General features: G+C 40.9%; 1 protein-coding gene across 1 annotated transcript in view; it reads right to left on the bottom strand.

Moving 5' to 3' along the window:
• Positions 1-20,482, bottom strand: part of SNX10 (sorting nexin 10) — a 94,692-nt gene that overhangs the window by 14,363 nt on the left and 59,847 nt on the right. The window contains exons 3-5 of the mRNA XM_082258404.1: positions 19,579-19,662; positions 17,232-17,332; positions 12,938-13,036 (exon numbers count right to left, since the gene is read on the bottom strand). Of these exons, the coding sequence (XP_082114530.1) occupies positions 12,938-13,036; positions 17,232-17,332; positions 19,579-19,662 (284 nt within the window). The remainder of the gene's footprint in view (positions 1-12,937; positions 13,037-17,231; positions 17,333-19,578; positions 19,663-20,482) is intronic.

The raw sequence follows: 20,482 nt of genomic DNA, 5'->3' as shown, positions 1-20,482 counted from the left end.
ATGCATTACTACCAGACGCGAGAACGCGCATAAAAAATGAAGCTTTTCACTGCGTTTTTGTTGCTGCAAACTCCTGTAGGAGAAAAAAAACGTCTAAGCTTACAGTATGCATGAGGCCTTAAAGTTTACGTTTTGTAAAAAAATGTATTCATTTTAGACATCGTGGTGTACAATCTGTGGCGTATAGTCATTATTTCCACCCCTTTCCAACATCCCTCTAAAAGCAGATTAAAGCAGCTTAAAATGCTTTCTACAAAGTTTTTCACCTTCAATATTAATTGCTATAAATCAGGTAAAAAAATAAAGGAAATAAATTAAACAAAATAAAAATTCTTAGTTTACATGATCATCAATGCAGGCTAAATGATTTCTAGAGCTAATTCAAATCATTTTAGGAACTAGTCCTACTGGAAGTAGAGCCATCGCTCTGCAATTAGGGAACTGGTAATTCATGAGAGCCAGAAAACATGGTATTGCAAAAACTCTATGGAAATTATACCTATGATAGAATACCTATGATAAAATTCAGTATATGTTACCCCACCCCTATTCTTAGATTATGCCCCACATTTATATGGCTATCAAACTGTCCAGCAAAATGGACATTGGTGGGCTGAGAAAAATTAATCACTGCAAAAAGGTGCTTACAAACTTATGACAGGATGCATTTTATTCCCATTAAACTGTAAAAATAATAAAAAGAAAAAAATCCTTAAAGCACTCATTGTATAGATAGTATATTTCTTGTTCCCGCTCAAAGTATTTATGCCTTTTGGAACAGCAGCCCAATGACCCCACTGAACCATGGTGGCCCGGCCACCTCTCACAAACACAGGAAAGCAACTCAATCCGCCTCTGTAAGAACAGATTTACTGCACATGGCAGCTGTTTGCACTCTCTTGATAAAAAGAAGCCTACATGTGATTTAATATATAGGTACTATGCAGCCAAAAAACAAAAAACCAACAGGAAGAACCCATCTGCTGCCTTTTTATGAAATGGGTTAATCTGCACATGAAATCCTTCTAACAATGAAGCTGGGTGAACTGTCAGTGTCTTGGCGCCCTCTACTGAGCACACAGAGTATAGGTCAGAGACAGCGTACACACCCAGATTTATATCTCGCACATAAAACATGAGCATACCCAGCGGTTACTAGCAGAAAGCACTTCACTGCTTTGTGGCTGTAAATATTGGATTTCATGTGTTATGTCCGGCTTGCAGAAGCAAGTCATACAAAATAAAATAATGTGGCTGTGTGGGAAGGCCAGTTCAAAGGGAATAAATAAATAACAGAGTAATAAAAAACAGAAACATCCACAAAACAGAGATGTGATTTTAGATTGACACAAATAAACCTAAATATGTTGATTAGAACCGAGTATAAAAGCAAGGCAATTATACGCTTGTGGTATTACGGTGCTCCTAACAGAGCCATACCAATATATTACAGACCTTACACTAAAAACTACACACTAAAGCCTCGTACACACGCAACGATTATCGGCCGACCGATCGTCAGACTTTTGTCCAAGTTGTGTTTTGTTGGTTGGAATGTGCCTAGAATGCACACGAATTTTCTCGGCCAACAAAATTCTACTTCAGAAGTGATGTCATGTGTTGGTTTGCTTTCTTTGTGTTTTTTCTTCACTGAGCATGCCCAGACTTGCTCATTAGATTTTCCCTGTCAAAATCTGTACTGACTGCACGAAAATCGGCCGTTATGTTGACGGCCAACAAAAATTTTATAGTCTGCACACCAGATTTTTTTCGTCCGAAAAGTCGGAGTTGGTTGTCGGAAGCATCATACTAACAAGCCGAAAATCGGCAGATCGGTCGCTGGACGAAAATTCCCTGCCAATGTGTACGGGGCTTTAGACTTGACATCTCCAGCCAAGAAATTGTTACATCTGTACAGGGGTGCACGTGAACCTTATTGATATAGTGTGTACGAGCCTTAACTAAGAAAATCTGGTGATTTTCGTATAGTGTGTACAGAACTTTCTACAGCCGATTCTGGATTTTCATATGAAAATTCTCAAAAGGGACAAACTCCAAAATTTCTCGTACTGGAAAAAACAAACAATTTTTGTGTACCGTTTTCATGCGCTTTTTGTACTAGCAAAATCTGAAAAGAAAGACACATGATCAGAAACCATAAACAAAAAAAGCCTTTGTCGTACGAGACTTTTCGTACGAATTCTCGTTCATTGGTTCCGATTTGCTGTGAAACAACAAGGAAAGTCGGAGTACTCCACTTTAAGAAAATCGGGTGAACCATTTTCCTCGTTTTACAGCAAAATTGGAACGGATGAACAAAAAAGGTGACTGGACACTGGCAACCAAAGTACCCCTCTACCGTGCTTCCCTGAAAATAAGAACGGGTCTTATATTTATTTTGGCACCAAAAGACACAGTAGGGATTTTCGGACTAGGTCTTTACATGTAATGTGCTGTCTTCTCTCCCCCTCTCTCTCCCTGCCTGTCAGGAATCCCCAGTATGAACCGAGTAATAAAGGGTTTGTAAAAGCCTAGAATCCACTCTATTAGTATTATATCATGTCCAATGTGTGTTCCTGTATTAGTGTGCCAGCGCCGCTCTGTTCCGTGACCCACCGTAGCACTCTTCCACGCTCTGAGCACTGCAGAAGGGAGGGGCTGAGATCCCCCGATGACAGCTGTGAGAAGAGAACAGGAGGAGAGCAGCTGAGCGCCGAAAGATGCTGTACCGAAGGTTTTTGGCACAATTATAATACAGAAACACACAGATTGGACATTTTATTAAACAGTAAGAGTGGATTCTAGGATTTTACAAACATTTCAAACTAGGGCTTATTTTCGGGGTAGGGATTATATTGCAGCCCTCTCCGAAAATCACAGTAGGTCTTTTCGGAGAAACAGGGTATATTACCCCTCCCATTTAGGAAGCACCTGAGTTTTGTAGCAAGCAATAAACATCCCAGACAAGAGGGGAGGGACCTCTGTGTCCCGTGATGTACTCCAAGAAATAGATTTTACAGGTAAGCCATAGGAAAAAATCCAATTTTCTTTATCGTACATCACGGGACACAGAGCAGCCATAATAATTACTATCTGGGACATCCCAAAGCAATACACTCGAGGGAGGGAGACACTAAATATGAAAAAAACGCCATCAGACCGATAAGAGCGACATAGCTGCCTGCAGCACGCTGCAGCCAAATGCAGAATCGTCCTGGGTCCTAACATCCACCTGATAGAATCTAGTGAATGTATGTACTAAAGACCAAGTAGCGGCCCTGCAAATCTGAGCCAGAGAAGCTTGAGGGCGAACTGCCCAAGAAAGCACCTACTCTTCTGGTAGTGCGTGCCTTCACCGGAAAAGGTGTAACCTTCCCCTTTTTTTTACCATACGCATGGATAAGGACCTGGCGAATCCACTGAGAAATTGTAGACCTAGATGCTGCCTGCCCTTTCCTGGGCCCTTCTTGCAGCACGAACAAAAGGTCGGTCTTCCAAATCTGAGCTGACTTCTTCAAAAAGACCTTAAATGCACGTATTAAAGCAAGAGAATGTCAGTTTTCCACTGCTGTTTGAGGATTTGGAAAGAAGGAAGGCAGTATAATGTCCCGATTCAAATGAAAAGCGGACACCACCTTGGGAAAAACCCTGGGTGTGGAAGGAGAATTACCTTATCTTGATGCAAGATCAAAAATGGCTCCTTACAAGAAAGGGACGCTTACTCTGATACTCTTCTAACTGAAGTTACTGAAACCAAAAAGACTAACTTCCTGGTAAAAAGAACCAGAGGAATATGCCGAACAGGATCAAAAGGCTGTATCTGCAGACCTGCCAGGACCAAATTTAAATCCCAAGGACACCATGGTGGCCTAACTGGCGGAAGCATACGTAGCACCCCTTGTATAAAGCAATGCGAAGCAATCGGTTTTTGAAAAAAAGACAAGGCTAAAAGTTGACCTTTAATAGTGCCTAAGGCTAGCTTCATATCTACCCCTACTTGCAAGGCTAGAATTCTCCCAATTTATATTTACCAGGATGCCACTGCCTGGCCTCACACCAAGAAATAGAAGACTTCCAAACTCTATAATAAATGCCCCTAGAGACTGATTTTCTAGCGATTATCACGGTAGAGACTGCAGGACCAGATGTATCCATTTCCCTCAAAATCCAGGCTTCAATAGCCAAGCTGTCAAATTTAGAGATTGTAAAGCAGGGTGGAATATCGGACTCCGAGAGAAGATCCGGACGCAGTGGAACCCAAGGCCTTCCCACCACCAACCTTCGAATTTGCCCATACCAAATCCTCCTGGGCCAAGCTGGAGCCACCAGAATTACTAATTTTCCTTTTTCCCCAAATCCTGCACAGAAGTCGTGGCAGCAGCTGAACTGGGGGGAAATGTATAGATCAGGGAGAACTGCTCCAAGGGAGTCACCAAGGCATCCACTCCGACTGCGAGTGGATCCCTGGTCCTGGACACAAATTTGTCCAACTTGTTGTTGAACCTGGATGCCAACAGATCTATGTCCAGGACACCCTCGCTTTGCCAAATACATGCAAAGATCTCGGGATACAAGGACCATTCCCCTGGAAACATCTGCTGGCGACTCAAAGTCTGCCTGCCAGTTCTCTATGCTTGAATGAAAACCGCAGACAGGAATGGAACAAAGTTCTCCGCCAAGAATAGGATGTGATCCACCTTCTGAGCTGACCGACTCTTGGTGCCCCCCTGATGGTTGATATAGGTCACAGCCATGGCATTGTCAGATTGTACCCTGACGGGGCAATTCCGAAGTCTGGGAGTCCAGTACCTTAATGCCCAACAAACAGCTCGGATTTCCAGGATATTGATGGGGAAGCTCCTTTTTAACCAGGACCATTTTCCTTGGACAGTGGCTTCCTCCAGAACTGCTCCTCACCCGGAGAGACTGGCATTTGTAGTCACCACCTTACACCTTTCAGACTACCAGAAAAATGGATTTCCCGCTATCTAAATTTCTGGCTACCAACCACCAACCTAAACTCTGATGTACCCTCGGAACAAGAGACATGCAACAATCTAGGGCCTGGATCTTTTTGCTCCAGGCTGACAGAATGTTGTTCTGTAAAGGTCTGGCATGGAATTGAGCATAAGGAACTGCTTCGAATAAGGACATCATCTTCCCTAGCATCCTCATACAAAGACGTACAAAAGATACTTTTTCCCCTCCTACGATCCGAACCAGATGCTTCAGGGCTACGAACTTTCTTGGCAGCAAAAACACCTTTGCCTGTACTGTATCCACAAGGAAACCCAGATACTCTACACTCTGAACCTGCTGCAACGATGACTTTGCCAAATTCAGATATCAACCCAGACGTTCCAAAAACTGAACTGCCTGGAACACATTCTGGCTCAGAGTAGAAGCCGACCACTCTTTAAGTAATAGATCGTCCAGGTATCCTACCACGGCTATCCCTTGAGACCTTAGAATAGCCAATACTGGAGCTAGGGTTTTTGTGAAACTCGTGGAGCTATGTCTAGCCAGCAGGGCAAGGCCACAAACTGAAAATGGCAGTCTTCCACCGCAAAGCGCAAAAGCCTTTGATGGGCCTGAAAATCTGGCATGCATCCTTGATGTCTATGGATGCTAGAAATTATCCTTGCAGAAAGGCCATGACTGAGCGAATTGACTCCATTCTAGATATGTGAATGTTAAGAACTGGCTCAGAGCTTTGAGATCTAGAATAGGTCTTGCATCTCTGTTTTGCTTGGGGACTACGAAAACGTTCTGCAATCACTGCGTTAGACCTCAGATGGTGCAGAGCCGGAAAAGGAGGATCTTCTTTTTAGAGGATCTGCAGGTATGTTTGACCTTACACACAGAGAATGAGGAAACACCCGAAATTCTAGTTTGTACCCCTACAAGACTGTGGAAAAAACCCAGTTGTCCTGAATCATTTCCACCCAGGCTACCAAGAACTGTAGAAGCCTTCCCCCCACCCGACTGTGTGGGGGCGTTCCTTCACAAGGTAGATTTAGAGCTAGGCTTGGCCGACCTCTGCGCCCAGGATTTCTTCTGCCCTTGACCTGAAGGCTTGGCTCAGGATCCAGACAGCTCAGGCCATCAAAACTGCCTGGGATTATAAGTACTGGGAATCTAAGGGTTAGACACCTTAAAAGAAGGAGGTTTACTTCTCCTCTTAACTGGTAGAAGCGCACTCTTCCCCAAAAAATCTTTTGGATAGATTTGTCCAGATCACCACCAAATAGGTGCTCCCCATGAAAGGGAAAGCGAGCAAGCAATTTTTATTTTTTTTTTCTTTACACTATTTCCGCAGACCAACTTTTTAGCCACAGGATTCTGTGCATATGAACTGACAGAAGAGCAAACCTTGACATTTGCTGTATGGAGTACTTAGGAGCATCTACTGCAAAACACAAAGCCCGAGACAAATCTGCTAGATTTTCAGCAGACTCTCCCTGAGAAGCAACACTACTTGACGCCTGTTTAATATGGTCTTTCAAAGACTGACAAACTCCTATAGCCGCCACTGCCGGCTGTTTTGCAGACCCTGCAATAGCAAAGGAAATTTTTAGTAAAGATTCCAATCTCTTATCAGCTGAATCTTTAAAAACCTGGGCATGATCTACAGGACAGGTTACATTTCTGTTTACAGAAGATATAGCAGCATCCACTATAGGCATAATCCATTTTCTTGTGAATTTTTCCTCCATAGGATACAACAAAGAAAACCTTTTGGGAGGAAAAAAAATCCTATCAGGATGATCCCAATCAGCATACACTGATTTGGAGGAATTTGGAGGAGGGGGTAACGAGCCTAATGAGGAAAAAAAGACTTCAGATATCTCTAAGGGAGGTAATTTAAATTCAGACAGGACCATTTCAGTGAGATACTGAATTAATCTCTGGGATTGAGAGGCCGAGAATGGCTCCTCAGACCCTGACTCCCCAGAAGTGGAATCCTCTGCTTGGCCTTCTTCTAAGCCACAGGTGTCAAACTGGTGGCCCACCAACTGTTACGAAACTACAAGTCCCATGAGGCTTTGCAGTTACAAGTATGACTCCCATAGGCAGAGGCATGATGGGACTTGTACTTCTGCAACAGCTGGAGGGCCACCACTTTGACACACCTGCTCTAAGCCATTTACAGCTACTTCTTCCACATCCTCTGCCCAATCCTTGTGACACTGAAGCAATCTTGCCAGCATCTTTTCCCTCAAGGCTGGCTCAATCGTCCTTAGTGACGTAAGCTGAGACAGAAGTACTAGATGTGGCTACTATGCCTGACCACCGTAATGGCTCAGATTGGCCAGTCGCCTCTGGCCTCTCAGCGGAGGCCAACACAGAGGATGCACGGCCAAGATCTTCCAATTCTGACAATGTCACGCTTGTGCCCCTTCCTGCTGTGTGTAACAGTGCTGTGTGTAACACTGCATCATAATTAAAGTGAACTTACCATCCACGCCGCAGGATTCTACCTATAACTAGAATCCAATCTTCACCCATCACGGTGGGTTCTGTCGATTGTTGACCTTCCAAGGACCGGATCCCCCTATTTTTTGGGGCCACTCCCTTGGACCTGTAGGGCACACTGCCCGAATTGCCTTTGGAGTTAGTCTTACCAAGGGTCCAGCACCCAAGAGGGTTGCATTACAGGCAATACCTCGTTTCCCTTTACCGAATCCCCTTGGATCCAGAGATCTTAACCGGGATTGTAGCATAATCTTTTTCTTCTTTAAAAATATGGAGCTTCTCCAACCATATTCATCTCTAAGACACTGGCGAAAAAAACGGAGGCACTTCCTGTACAGAGGCGTTATATAGAGGGGGGACTTCCTGTCTTTTTGGTTGCCAGTGTCAATTCACCTATAGGTGCTGTATAACCCAGATAGTAATTATTATGCCTGCTCTGTGTTCCGTGATGTAGGATAAAGAAAAAATATTAAAATAAGGTATAAGAATAAAATTCCTCTAGGTCTTCTTACTTGTCTCCCTGCTAAGTCCATTTGCTGCCTGCAGCACTGTAGAAGACCACTGTCTCCATCTCCCAAAAGCTCAGTAGCATAATCCACTGAAGGTGGCCATACATGGCCCAAAAATGTCACCCAGTTCCATTCCTGAATCAGCCTAAATTTGAGCAGTGGGTAGCCCTGTCGACACCAGTGCTGCAGTCTCTGTTCGGCATTCTGATAGCTGCTGCTGCCTGCTGTCAGTAGGCAATCTCGGGAGGTATGTCTAGCCACGTTGTTTAGAGTGCATAGGGTAATCTATGGCGATCGCTTTACTTGCATGGCCAGCTTAGGACACTCTGTGCCATGGTGAGCACTTGACCTCTGGAAGGAATTACCCCCCTTCTTGACCAGGCCATTTTTTGTAATAAGGCACTACTTTGCTTTAACTGAAAATTGCACATTCATGCAATGCTGTACCCAATAAAATTTATATCATTTTTTCCGACAAATGGAGCTCTCTTTTATTGGCATTTGATGACCACTGTTTTAATTTTTTTGCACTTTAAAAAACAGAAAAAGCCTGACACTTTCGGGGAAAAAAAAAAAAGCCCAATATTTTTTACTTTCTGCTATAAAACATATCCAATACAATTTTTTTTAATCTATTTTTTTTCGTAAGTTTAGGCCAATATGTATTCTGCTACACGTCTTTGGAAAAAAAAAAAAATCCCAGTAAGCACATGAATTGGTTTACGTAAACGTTCTAGCATCTACAAACTACAGCATATATTTCTGGATGTATTTTTTTATCTATTTATTTATTTTATTTTATTTTTTTTTTTTTACACAAAATCGGACACTGCCACTTATTACACTTTGCGGGAACCAGTGGCACTAATACTAACAATATGCACAGTCAGTAGCTACTAATGACACTGGCTGGGAAGGGGTTAAACATCTAGGGTGATCAAAGGGTTAACTGTGTGCCTAGCAAGCATTTTTTTGTGTACTGTTTGAGGTGCTTTTACCCCCCGTAAGAACGGAGATCTGCCTTGTTTACATAGGCAGATCTCAGTTCTGTGTTTTGTCGACGATCGGCAGGTGCTGGCGGACACCCAGTGCCTGGCACCAGCAGATCGGCTTCTGCTGTGTGGCAGTCTATAAATGGGTAAATTAAGTTAAAAAACAAAGGGGTCTTGACCCTAAGTGGATGACAAACACATAGCACTAAATATGTCCATGTTCAATATACAGATACCTGTGCAAGGCAAATAGTCAGAATTATGGGAGCCCCTATTGCAATCAACACTCATTTATTCATGCGTTAACATGTATTGCATTAAAGCTGGCCATACATGCATTCAAATTAAGCTAGTTCAGCAGGGAGCAGCCAAATTTCAATCCATGTATGGCCACTGTGACTGAACAGAAGTCCATAGACTTCTGGTCAAATACCCTGATGGTATATTTTCACTCGGTCAGCACTGATGGCAAAAGGCTGCAGCACTGATCTTAGTATTCTGACAGCGAGGAAGTCTCTTTACTGTCAATATACAATAGCGCAGCGGGAAATATTTCCCCCCCCCCCATTCACCTTAACTGTATGGATGATAGAATTTTTTTTTTTTAACCAGCGGCTTGAATGGGGGGGGGGGGGGATAAATAAATAAAATTAAAAAAAAAAAAAAACTGGGCTGGTAATGCACTGAAATATCCACAATAAAATGGCGACGTACTATTTTCGCCAACACAGCATACCTCCACGCACAATAGCGCATTACCATGCGTTGCAGTGTGCTGCAAGTTACGTGGTGTTGGGAGGCTCATTGCCTTAGCGTATTAGGGTTGCCATTCACAATAATCCCACAATGTACTAATGCAACACAAGGTCCATTGCAGCAATGAACTCTTTCAGCCCTTAAAGTAGGACTATAGGAAAAAAATTTTTTTTTTGCATTTTGGATAGTCAATTTTTTTTTTTTTTTGCCATCTGTGTCCCACTTCAGAGATTTCACTTTTCTTCACTTCCTGTCCCAAAGCCAAACAGGAAGGGGAAATCCCTGTAAATGGAGAATTCCTTGGCGAACCCAGGTCACCAGAACTAATGCCTCCATTGGAATATTTCCCTTTTTCTTGGAACAACCCAAAATGTGGGTAATTTATTTTACTTTCAGAATGGTAAACAGGACAAATAGAGAGAGAGAGAAAAATAACGGTGGCAAAGACAGCAATAAAAACCGACAGTAGATCTAATCCCTTTCCACTCTATCCAAAAAAAAAAAAAAAAAAGTTTTGCCTTTAGTTAGTTAAATTTTAATGTCACACAACACAACTTGTTCTGTGCGTGTGTCTCACAATCAGACAGACTTGGAAAAACGACATATACAGGCTGGCTGTAATGCAAACATATCAAGGGTCCTCAAATTACACCCGGTGTCTATAAAGTAGAACAGAATAATCTTAAAAAAAAAAAAAAAAAAAAATGAAGGGGGATTTCATTTTTGGCTGTTCTGTGAGAAGTAATAAAAAAAAAACGCATAAAACTGCATTCTCCTGAACCAAAAGAAAGTGGCGCCTCCAGCATCCACTTCAAAGTGGCAAAACATGCATGTCCGATTCAGTATTTACAGCACGTGACTTCTCGCATGTGTAATATATAGGATTCAGTGAGGCCAATGTATAGAATGAAAAGAGTGTGGACAATCAACGTATAACTGCAAATAAGCAGAATTTATCCACTTGGACCCACTGGAGTGTGGAAACAATAAGCAATCTGTTGGAGAAGCTATTTCAGTACACTTGGGAAATGGCGTTTATTTTATTAATTTTTTCCCAGCTCATACTGCCTTGCATGGTCACAATACTGAGCCAATAGGGTCGCAAATGCTTTAGGAGATCTTTTAATACAACTGTCCTGAAGTCAAATGCTGTGCATTTCTTACTAAAGTAGAACTAAAAGGCTCTTTTTTTCCACTTTTGGATAGAGTAAGGAAGGGGTTAGAACCCCAGTCAGTTTTTATTTTTTGGCCATCTGTGTCCTTTGTGGAAGATTTCCCCCTCACTTCCTCCCATAGCCAAACTGGGAAATCCCATCAAAGCAAGGGAATCTCTGGATGTCACCAAAACTAGTGTCCCCACTGGAAGATTTCCCCTCTCTTACTGTTTTGGGGACAACTTCAAAATTTTTTATATTTCCACTTTTGGTGATAATGGTAAAACATGACAAATAGAGGGTGAATCTTCCCAACGGGGCACAGAAAGCAATAAAAACGCTGACAAATGTTCTCATTCCTCTCAAACTATACAAAACCGGCCCATCAGTATAGGATCAGTGTTCTTAACACACAACACACCCCAGCCATCACCTTTCAATTTTGTGAGTAGACTTTGACCCACTTGCCCTCCGCAGATATACTGCGGCAGGCTGGCTCAGCTGCGTGAACCACATACATCGGGTTCGCGGGAGCGCTCCTGGGGGATACCGGGCACCTGCGATCGCTCCCTGCTGAGAGAGAAGGACTGTTGTCAACACAGCAGACCGTTGTTCTCTCTGAAATGATCGCAGAGCGCCTGTGATCCTCCTATTTAAGATCACAGGTCTCTGTTATAAGAGTAATGAACCAATGCGCTAACCCAGTGGTCCTCAACTCCGGGCCTCGGGCCCACTAACAGGCCAGATTTTAAGTATTACCTTGGGGAGATGCAGACTAGAATACTGCAATCACTGAGCAGCAAATGAGATCCCCTGTGATGTAATTTAGTTATGTTGCAAACCTGGCCTGTTAGTGGGCCCCGAGGACTGGAGTTGAGGACCACTGCGCTAACCAATAGGAGAGTAGATAAGTGTATGAAAGCTGTGTATATAAAACTTAATAGCAGACAATTTTTTGCAGTGTCACCACTTGCAATGATAAAATAAAAAAAATAAATTGTTTATTATATATATATATATATATATATATATATATATATATATAGTGCATAAAATCGTGCATAAACATAAAGTCACTATACAAAGGTGAATAACTCCCTCCCCATATAGTTAGAAAACACTCCCCTAGGCTCACACTTGACACCCCTGGGTTAATCCCTTCCCTGCCAGTGTCATTATTACAGTAACAGTGCATATTTTTAGCACTGATTACTGTAGTTATGTCACTGGTCCCCCCCAGTCACTGGTCCCCCTAGTGTCAAAAATGTCATTTAGGGGTCCAATCTGTCCGCCGCAATGTTGCAGTTCTTCCATAAAAAAAAAAAATTGCAGACCGCCGCCATCACTAGTTAAAAAAAGATAAAAAAAAAAAAAAAGACAAATCTCAAATCTTTCCCCTAGGTTTGTAGGCGCGATAACTTTTGCACAAACCAATCAAAATACTCTTATTGGGATTTCTTTTTACCAAAAATATGAAGCAGAATACAAAATGGCCTAAAAAGGATGAAAAAATTAGATTTTTAAACTTTTTGGGGGAAGGTTATATAGCAGAAAGTAAAAAAAATGTATTTTCAGAATTGTCGCTCTTTTTTTGTTTATAGCGCAAAAAAAAAAAAAAAACGCACAGGTGATCAAATACCACCAAAATAAAGCTCTATTTGTGGGGGGGGGGGGGACATAAATTTTATGTACAGCGTCGCACAACCGCGCAATTGTCCGTTAAAGGAACGCAGTGCTGAATCGCAAAAAATAGCCTGGTCATTAAGGGGGCAAATCCTTCTGGTCCAGAAGTGGTTAAGAAAAACAATGCATACATTTTAAGCAATGAAAAAGAAAATTGGTTTGCGGCACTTTTCCACCTCGGTTTGTTTCTATAGACATGATTCCTGTTCAGTTGCATACTTGAGCGATGGGGGATGGGCGCTTCAACAAAGGATAGAGCGAGGAATACAAATGGAGGTGCCGAACATCCCCAGACCACCACTAGATGGCTCTGTTACACAGCACATGAATGATCTGAGGTGTACTCTTATTTTATAGAGATACTCACTTATTCAAGAACTCTTGTAAGCCACGGATGCGCTGCTCCACAGTCTGTGCGTTACTGATGTTGAAGAATGGGGTTTTAGGTGGCAATTCTGGCAGCTCACTAAAATAGAAGGATAAAAAAAAAAAAAAATTAAAAAAAAAAAATTATATTACACACTATATATATATATATATATATATATATATATATATATATATATATATATATATATATATATATATATATATATATATATATATATATATATATATATATATATATATATATATATATATATATATATATGAAACAAAATCAAAACAGCGCTTAAACACATGAATAAGGGTGGTCAAGGTGATCCTCTTAAAAGTGCAATAGTGCAAATATATGTGCAAAATGTTGGATGTTGTGCATCCAATAAAGTTTTTGGAAAATGTGTAAAGAAAAATTTAAAACAGCGCTAGCAAAAAACAATTGAGGTGAAATATATATATATATATATATATATATATATGTATAAAGAAAAATTTAAAACAGTGCTAGCTGTGAATATATATATATATATATATATTATAAAGTGCAAGATGGTCTGTGCAAAATAGCTGGAAACAATGAATCTATATAATCATCAATCAATTTAACAGCATAAATAAGGACTTTTTTTACAAGAATTATTTATTTAATATTTATGCTGTTAAATTGATTGATTATATAGATTCATTGTTTCCAGCTATTTTGCACAGACCATCTTGCACTTTATAATATATATATATATATATATATATATATATATATATATATATATATATATATATTCACAGCTAGCACTGTTTTAAATTTTTCTTTATACATATATATATATATATCTTAGCTTGAACACTAACATGTACACTGAGAATATAAGGTATGGGTTGAAGACCTGCTTTATGGTACTATTTAGGGGAAGTGGAAATGTCTGTAGGGAAAACCCAAGCTACCGCTGTCGTGTTTCGTAAGCGCAGGCTTCCCTATTATATTCCGTTCAGCCCCTATTCACATCAGGCCCATTTGACGTGTCAAAATGCATACCAAATCTGAGCCTATTGCCCACAACAGCACCGTCCAAAATCGGTGCGACGCCGACTTTGCGACGCTGCACCAATTCCCAAAAGTAGTTTCTGCACTACTTTTGGCAACTTCAGGAAATGATTTTAACAGATATCTGTGCCGCACAGGTGTGTGTCAAATCCCCCTCTGAACTCGGACTTACATGATGGTTTGAAATCCTACGTGTTCAGCTAAACTCGCACGATTTCAAACCCACCCTCAGTGTGAACGAGGGCTAAATGTTCAAGGCAATAAGCACACGCTTGTCCATTCCAAATTCTTTATTTTTTGTGGTTGAGGCAGAGCCGGGTTCAAACACCAGTTGGGTTTTGGGAGTTCTCCAACATTGGCAGGAAGATCTTCCACACTGCTTGTGCATCTAGAACCAGCTGAGCTTGGCTTTTCAGCTAAGCTGCAGATGTCACTAGCATAAATGTTATTCTACTAATCACAGAAACATTTCTGGGTCCTGCACCTACACACGCTCTTCGGAGAAATATATAGAATATATAGAGAATTCACTCAATCTATGAAAATAGTAGTTTGTACAAAAACCCAGCCTTTGCCCACCAGAGCAGAGTTAAAAATCAGATCTCTGCCCCTGCAAAGAAGCTTCCCCACGATTTATTTCAGGCTTTTAGTATGTATATTGAGCCTGTTTGCCAATTACATTAGCAGGATCTGCTTCCTGCTGTGCTTCACAATGGATGTCCTATTCTGCTCCCACAGTGCAAGTCTTTGGGTTGGTTTGGTGTAAATAGGGACAAGGTTTTTAAAACATGAGCACACAGTGTTAATATTCTGCCTATCTTACAGCTTTTTGCCTGCCATTTAAATATGCGTGTGACTGATAACATTTAAAAGGCTGTCCTTTCTGTTTACTAAGATTATGCACATTTTCTTCCTGTTGGGCTACACAATGGAGGTTTCTTCTCACAGTGAGGTCTCATGCACACAAGTATTAAAACTCTGCGCCTGGCTTTTATTTTTTCCTAGCTAGCTAAAATGCTAGGTTCGTCAAGCGCTTGAGCGTTATTTCAATGGCCAGAATTATTATTCTGGCCAATTAAAGGAATTCACGCCCAAGCACTTGATGCGCCTAGACACATTTACATGCATCAAGCATGTTTGTTTTCCTGCCAAAACGATGATGCCAAGAGGAAAGGTGCCTAGAAGGGCTGGGTAATCACCTTGTGTGCATGGGGCCTGAAAGTCTAGGTTCTGTGCAAATAGAAACAAAGATGATTATATTATGTACATCCTACTGTTTCACGGCCCCCCACCCCTATTTAGATAAGCATGTTAAAAAGAAAAGCTATAGGACTACTTTCTATGCAATTATAGGACCATGCATAGAGGGAGGGGGGCACACAATAGGAGGAACCAAACTCATTCCCACAGAAGAACTCAAGTAACAGTCACATTTATTCCAGTGTGCCATGGAAAAAAAAAAAAAAGCCAATACAGGAAAATCTGTACATGGCCAATGATGCAGACCATCACATTTTCCTAGTTTTTTCCTAATAGGCTACAGCATCCTCCTCTCCCATCTGCCTCTGCCACCTTAGGGCAGAGAATGCTTGTGAACAATTTACATTTCCTATGTAATACAGGTGGCTAAACGTCTACGGACCCAGGACCACCACACCAATATCAGCTGGTTGGACATCCCCTTTTCCAAAATCATGGTACCACTATTAAGTTGCCCCTTATCCCCCTGTGGTTTTACCAACCTCTTTTCTTCTGTGTGTCTGTAGGATTGTGAACCCCCCAAAAAAGCACTCACAAGTTCAGTTACTGATATCCGAGAAGACCTAGCAGCAAAACTGCATTTTATTTAATCCCAAAGGAGCGCCCCAGGTTTAGGGTCTGGGCTCTGTGCCGGCCACTCTAGTTCCTTTGCACCAAACATGTCTTTTTGGACCTAAAGGCTAGGCATATATGCTTTGATTTCCCCTCCCTGGGCCCCCATGAGCGGAACAAGAGAAAAAATAAAATCGATTCCCCCATCTACACTAAATAGAGTGGATGGAGGAACCCCTTCTGTTGACTATTGTTCTCAGTGGATTGAGGAACCCCTTCTGTTGACTATTGTTCTCAAGCAGCTGTGACACCAACAGCTGCCTGAATACCAAATATTGACTGCATCTGACAGGACATGATCACTGTTCAGCCAACAACTTTCCACCTGAATAAAGCCCCGTACACACGATAAGAAATTTGGCCGGGAAATTTCGTCCGACGACCGATCTGTAGATTTTCGGCTTCTTAGTATGGTGCTTTCGACAGCCGACTCCGACTTTTCGGCTGACAAAATCCTGATGTGCAGGCATTAAAATTTTTGTCCTCCGTCAACACACGTCCGATTTTCGTATCATTAGTACAGATTTAGACGGGGAAAAATCTTATGAGCAAGACTAGGCATGCTCAGAGATGAAAAAACACATAGAAAGCAATCCAACACATGACATCACTTCTAAAATAGAATTCTGTCGTACGGGAAAATTCGTGTGCAGTCTAGAGCACATTCCAACCAACAGACACGCACTCTGGACAAAAGACGGACGATCGGTCGGCGTAAATTCGTTGCGTGTGTACTAGGCTTTAGTCGATTTTTACATAGACTTTTGTTGAAAGCCATGGCTTGAATTTCAACTGCGTTAGCAGAAGTCAGACGAACTTTGAGCCGTGTATGGCTAGTTTAAAAGCAGAACTTCCAAAAAGGGGAAGTTGCACTGCTTTGTATTCTCCCCTAACATTTAGCACTTTTTGGGGTTGGGAGAGAAGCAGGTGCCCACTTTGGACATATACTCGCTCCCACTTCTGTCCAGATTGCCAAGGCAATTCGAACAGAAGTTGCAAGGCTTCACAGCCAGTTTCCCTTCGTTAAAATGCTGGGAACCCAAAGCCCAGTGAAGAACCGGCTCGGGTTAGGACACTACTGGATTCCTGGACAGGTAAGTATCCTTATATTAAAAATCTGCAGCTACAGTATATGTAGCTCCTGACAATTTTTTTGTGGGGAGACTGAAGCTTCTCTAGGTTATAGCATCTGAACACAGTTTGGAGGGGTTGCATTTTTTGGCCATACAGGTCTATACTAGAAAAACACGAATAAAGTACACCCTCTTAAGAACAAAATTTCTCAGCACTATAAAGTCACAGAATACATACAACAGTTCCTTCATAATGGAAAAGTACTTTAGAAGACAGGTATAAGGTGGCTTACATTAATACTGCATTGCTCTGAAGCTTCTGACGTAGCCATACAAATTCCCGAAACCTCCTTCTGACCCGCGAGGTTTTCATGGTGAAGCACATGCTGTTGGTCTTCAAAAATAGATAAGCAGGATAAGTACCGTGTACACCTCACCTGGTATCTGCTGACATATAATTACATAACAGGTATCTGAGCACAACAGAGGCGGCAGGAACTATGATCCACTCCGACATTACCTGTTCTCCGAGACTACAGACTGCCTAAAGGGTAAATGTCATGTCTACTGCATAGAACACTTCTCAGGATACCTGTACCAAACGGCTTTAAGGACTATTGCATGTGGGCATTTAATATGTATTTGCCTTGTAAAAAGGAGAAATAAAAGCAAAAGCACAAATTATCTTAAACCGTCTTAACATTAGCTATAAAACGAATCTATGGGATGCTCCCTCTCCTTTACCAGCACTGAATAAGGGAAAAAAAATATGGAAGTAAACATTTTAAGCTAGCCATTCCCATTACAATCTCATTGTACAATCTTTTCGGCCATGGGTGCTAAACCATCAAGTTGCTGCAGAACTACAAGTCCCATGAGGCATTGTAAGCTACTGACAGTTACAATCATAACTCCCAAAAGGAAGAGGCATGATGGCACTTGTGGTTTTGCAACACGTCTTAGGCTCACTACACGTTACAATGCAACCATACAATCTCGGTACAATTAACTTTCGATCCACCAAAACTCTAAAATAAAAAAAATGAGGACCTATCAAAGCAATTTGTATCCAGTTAAGTAGACCCTTGAACTACAAACTTGTTGATAGATCCAAAGCTTACCACACAGGTTATAATTTGTACAATTTCCCTTAAATATATGAACTACTATGTAGTGCAAGCTCTGGCCTAATTGGATAGAGATTGATTGGAAGGTTGATCTAAATTCCCATTTTATATTGTTTTATTAAAACTAAAGCAGATTATAAAAATATTATATGGGCCGACTAATGTGTATGGTGAACCTAATGCCTCGTACACACGCAACGATTATCGGCCGACCGATCGGCCGTCTTTTTTCCAGTGTTGTTGTGTTGTTTGAAATGTGCTCTAGACTGCACACGAATTTTATCGGCCAACAAAATCCAACTTCAGAAGTGATGTCATGTGCTGGTTTACTTTCCGTGTGTTTTTTCTTCTCTGAGCATGCCCAGTCTTGCTCATCACATTTTTGTCTGCCGAAATCTGTACTGACTGAGGAACAATCGGCCGTTGTGTTGACGGCCAACAAAAATTTTATAGCCTGCACAGCAGATTTTGTTCGGCCGAAAAGTTGGTTGTTGGGAAGCATCATACTAACAAGCCGAAAATCGCCCGATCGGACGTTGGCCGAAAATTCACGGCCAAGTATCGTTGCGTGTGTACGAGGCATTAGAGTTACCAAAACTTAGACGAAAGCCTACTAAAACAATGTTTTTATCAATATTAGACAAACTTTGTGCTACACCGTTAAACTACATAGAAAATTGCATGTGATATGCACACTAAATATTAAATTGCATGTGATATGCACACTAAATATCAACACTTGTGGGCTTAAGAAATATTGTAAATTAGATATCAGCATGGCCTTCTAATAATCGGTTAGGCCCTGTTCACACCTCTGCATGCGGTGTGTGGTGCACACAAAAAAAAAAAAAAAATCTTGCTTGCTGCGTTATATAGCGTTAAATGGTAACGCACTTAAAAACGCATGTAAAGAGCGCCTAAAAGACGCCAACAGCATCGCATGTGAACCAGGCCTTACACTGTCAATTCATAAAAATGTATGTTTTAAATATTAGTACTGGCTGCCTGGGCAGGCTAAAAGTAGGGTAATCAGAATGAAAGGATATAAAAATAAATCAGAAGGATAATTACCGTACCTTATCCAACTTTTTTGATAACCCCAGAGCTTTTATTACAGTGTGAGAAGTACAATGTACAGGAAGAACAAGCAAACAGAAGCTTGTATGCGTTTATGTAGTTCACAAATAAAAACTGAAAGCTGTACAGTATAAATAGTCCAGTACAGCCAAGTTGAAGCCAATTTATCAGCACAAAGACACAATGGCCATGGGCAAATTGCACCACACCTACAAGGAAAACTGAAGTCTTAATATATTTTGCACTACTAGATTACTCTACACCTTCTGCTATGGCACACTACAAAAAAAATAAAATTGCAAAATCACTAAAGCTATTGAAATCTCCAAGTTTACAAAATATTAACATACTGTATATGTACCTATTTCAACACGAAGTCAAAGCCAAAAAACAGAATTGGTTTAGAAATAATAAAGTGTGTGTCACTTCTACTTACATGAATGCAGATTTCATAATCCAGATAGGAGTGCCAGTCTTCTTTCTGTAGTTTGGGGTCCCGGACCCAGATGCAGATGGTCTCCTGTAAATGCATAGTGCAGAGTTAGAAGGCTGTGCAGTGTGAAGTTGACAGAGCGTCTTCCAAATGAGGTCTGAAAGGAGGAAGTACACTCTTATAGGCTTCCAGGAAAAAAAAAAAAAAAAAAAAAAAGTCACCAGACACTTGGAAATTCTCTGTGTGCTCATAGCCAATAGGAGTATTAAAAAGGAGAAGGGATAAATTGGGGGTTTTCCCAAAATTACAAGAGTACAGCAAGCAATGTCTTGATTATATATTTAAAAAAATAAAACAAGTACACATACATTATATTAAAAGTAAAGGTAAACATACTAGTAAAAAAAAAAAAAAAAAATAATAATAATACAAAAGCTCTATTTTTTTTCTCTTTTACGTAAATAAAAGACTGTTTTATGAATGTACGTTTTCTTTTTGTTGGTCTCCAAGTAGGGTCTCGTGCACAAGGGCATACTAAAATACCCCTATGTACGCTGGATCTTTCTGCTAAGAGCTGGGGAAAAAAAAGAAGACGCACTTGTTTTGGCACGCACAGTGCCTTGCGAAAGTATTCAGCCCCTTTGAACTTTGCGACCTTTTGCCACATTTCAGGCTTCAAACATAAAGATATAAAACTAGTGAAAGAAGACTAACCCCCTTTTTTTGGGTGGGTGGGACTTTAAGGGCAACTAGTAATTATCTCTCATAGGAAAGATTAATTTAGAATAAAATAATTTATTGAGAAAAGTAATTATAAGAAAAATCATCAAGGTAATTTATATTACATATGTCCTCTTTGCTAGGGACATTTTCTTTAAAAGTAAATATTTTAAAGATACAGATAAAA

Source organism: Pelophylax lessonae (genome assembly GCF_965119305.1).
Source record: "Pelophylax lessonae genome assembly, chromosome: 5".
NCBI lineage: Eukaryota > Metazoa > Chordata > Amphibia > Anura > Ranidae > Pelophylax > Pelophylax lessonae.
The sequence above is the reverse complement of the archived record's forward strand: the minus strand, read 5'-3'. Positions and strand labels throughout refer to the sequence as shown.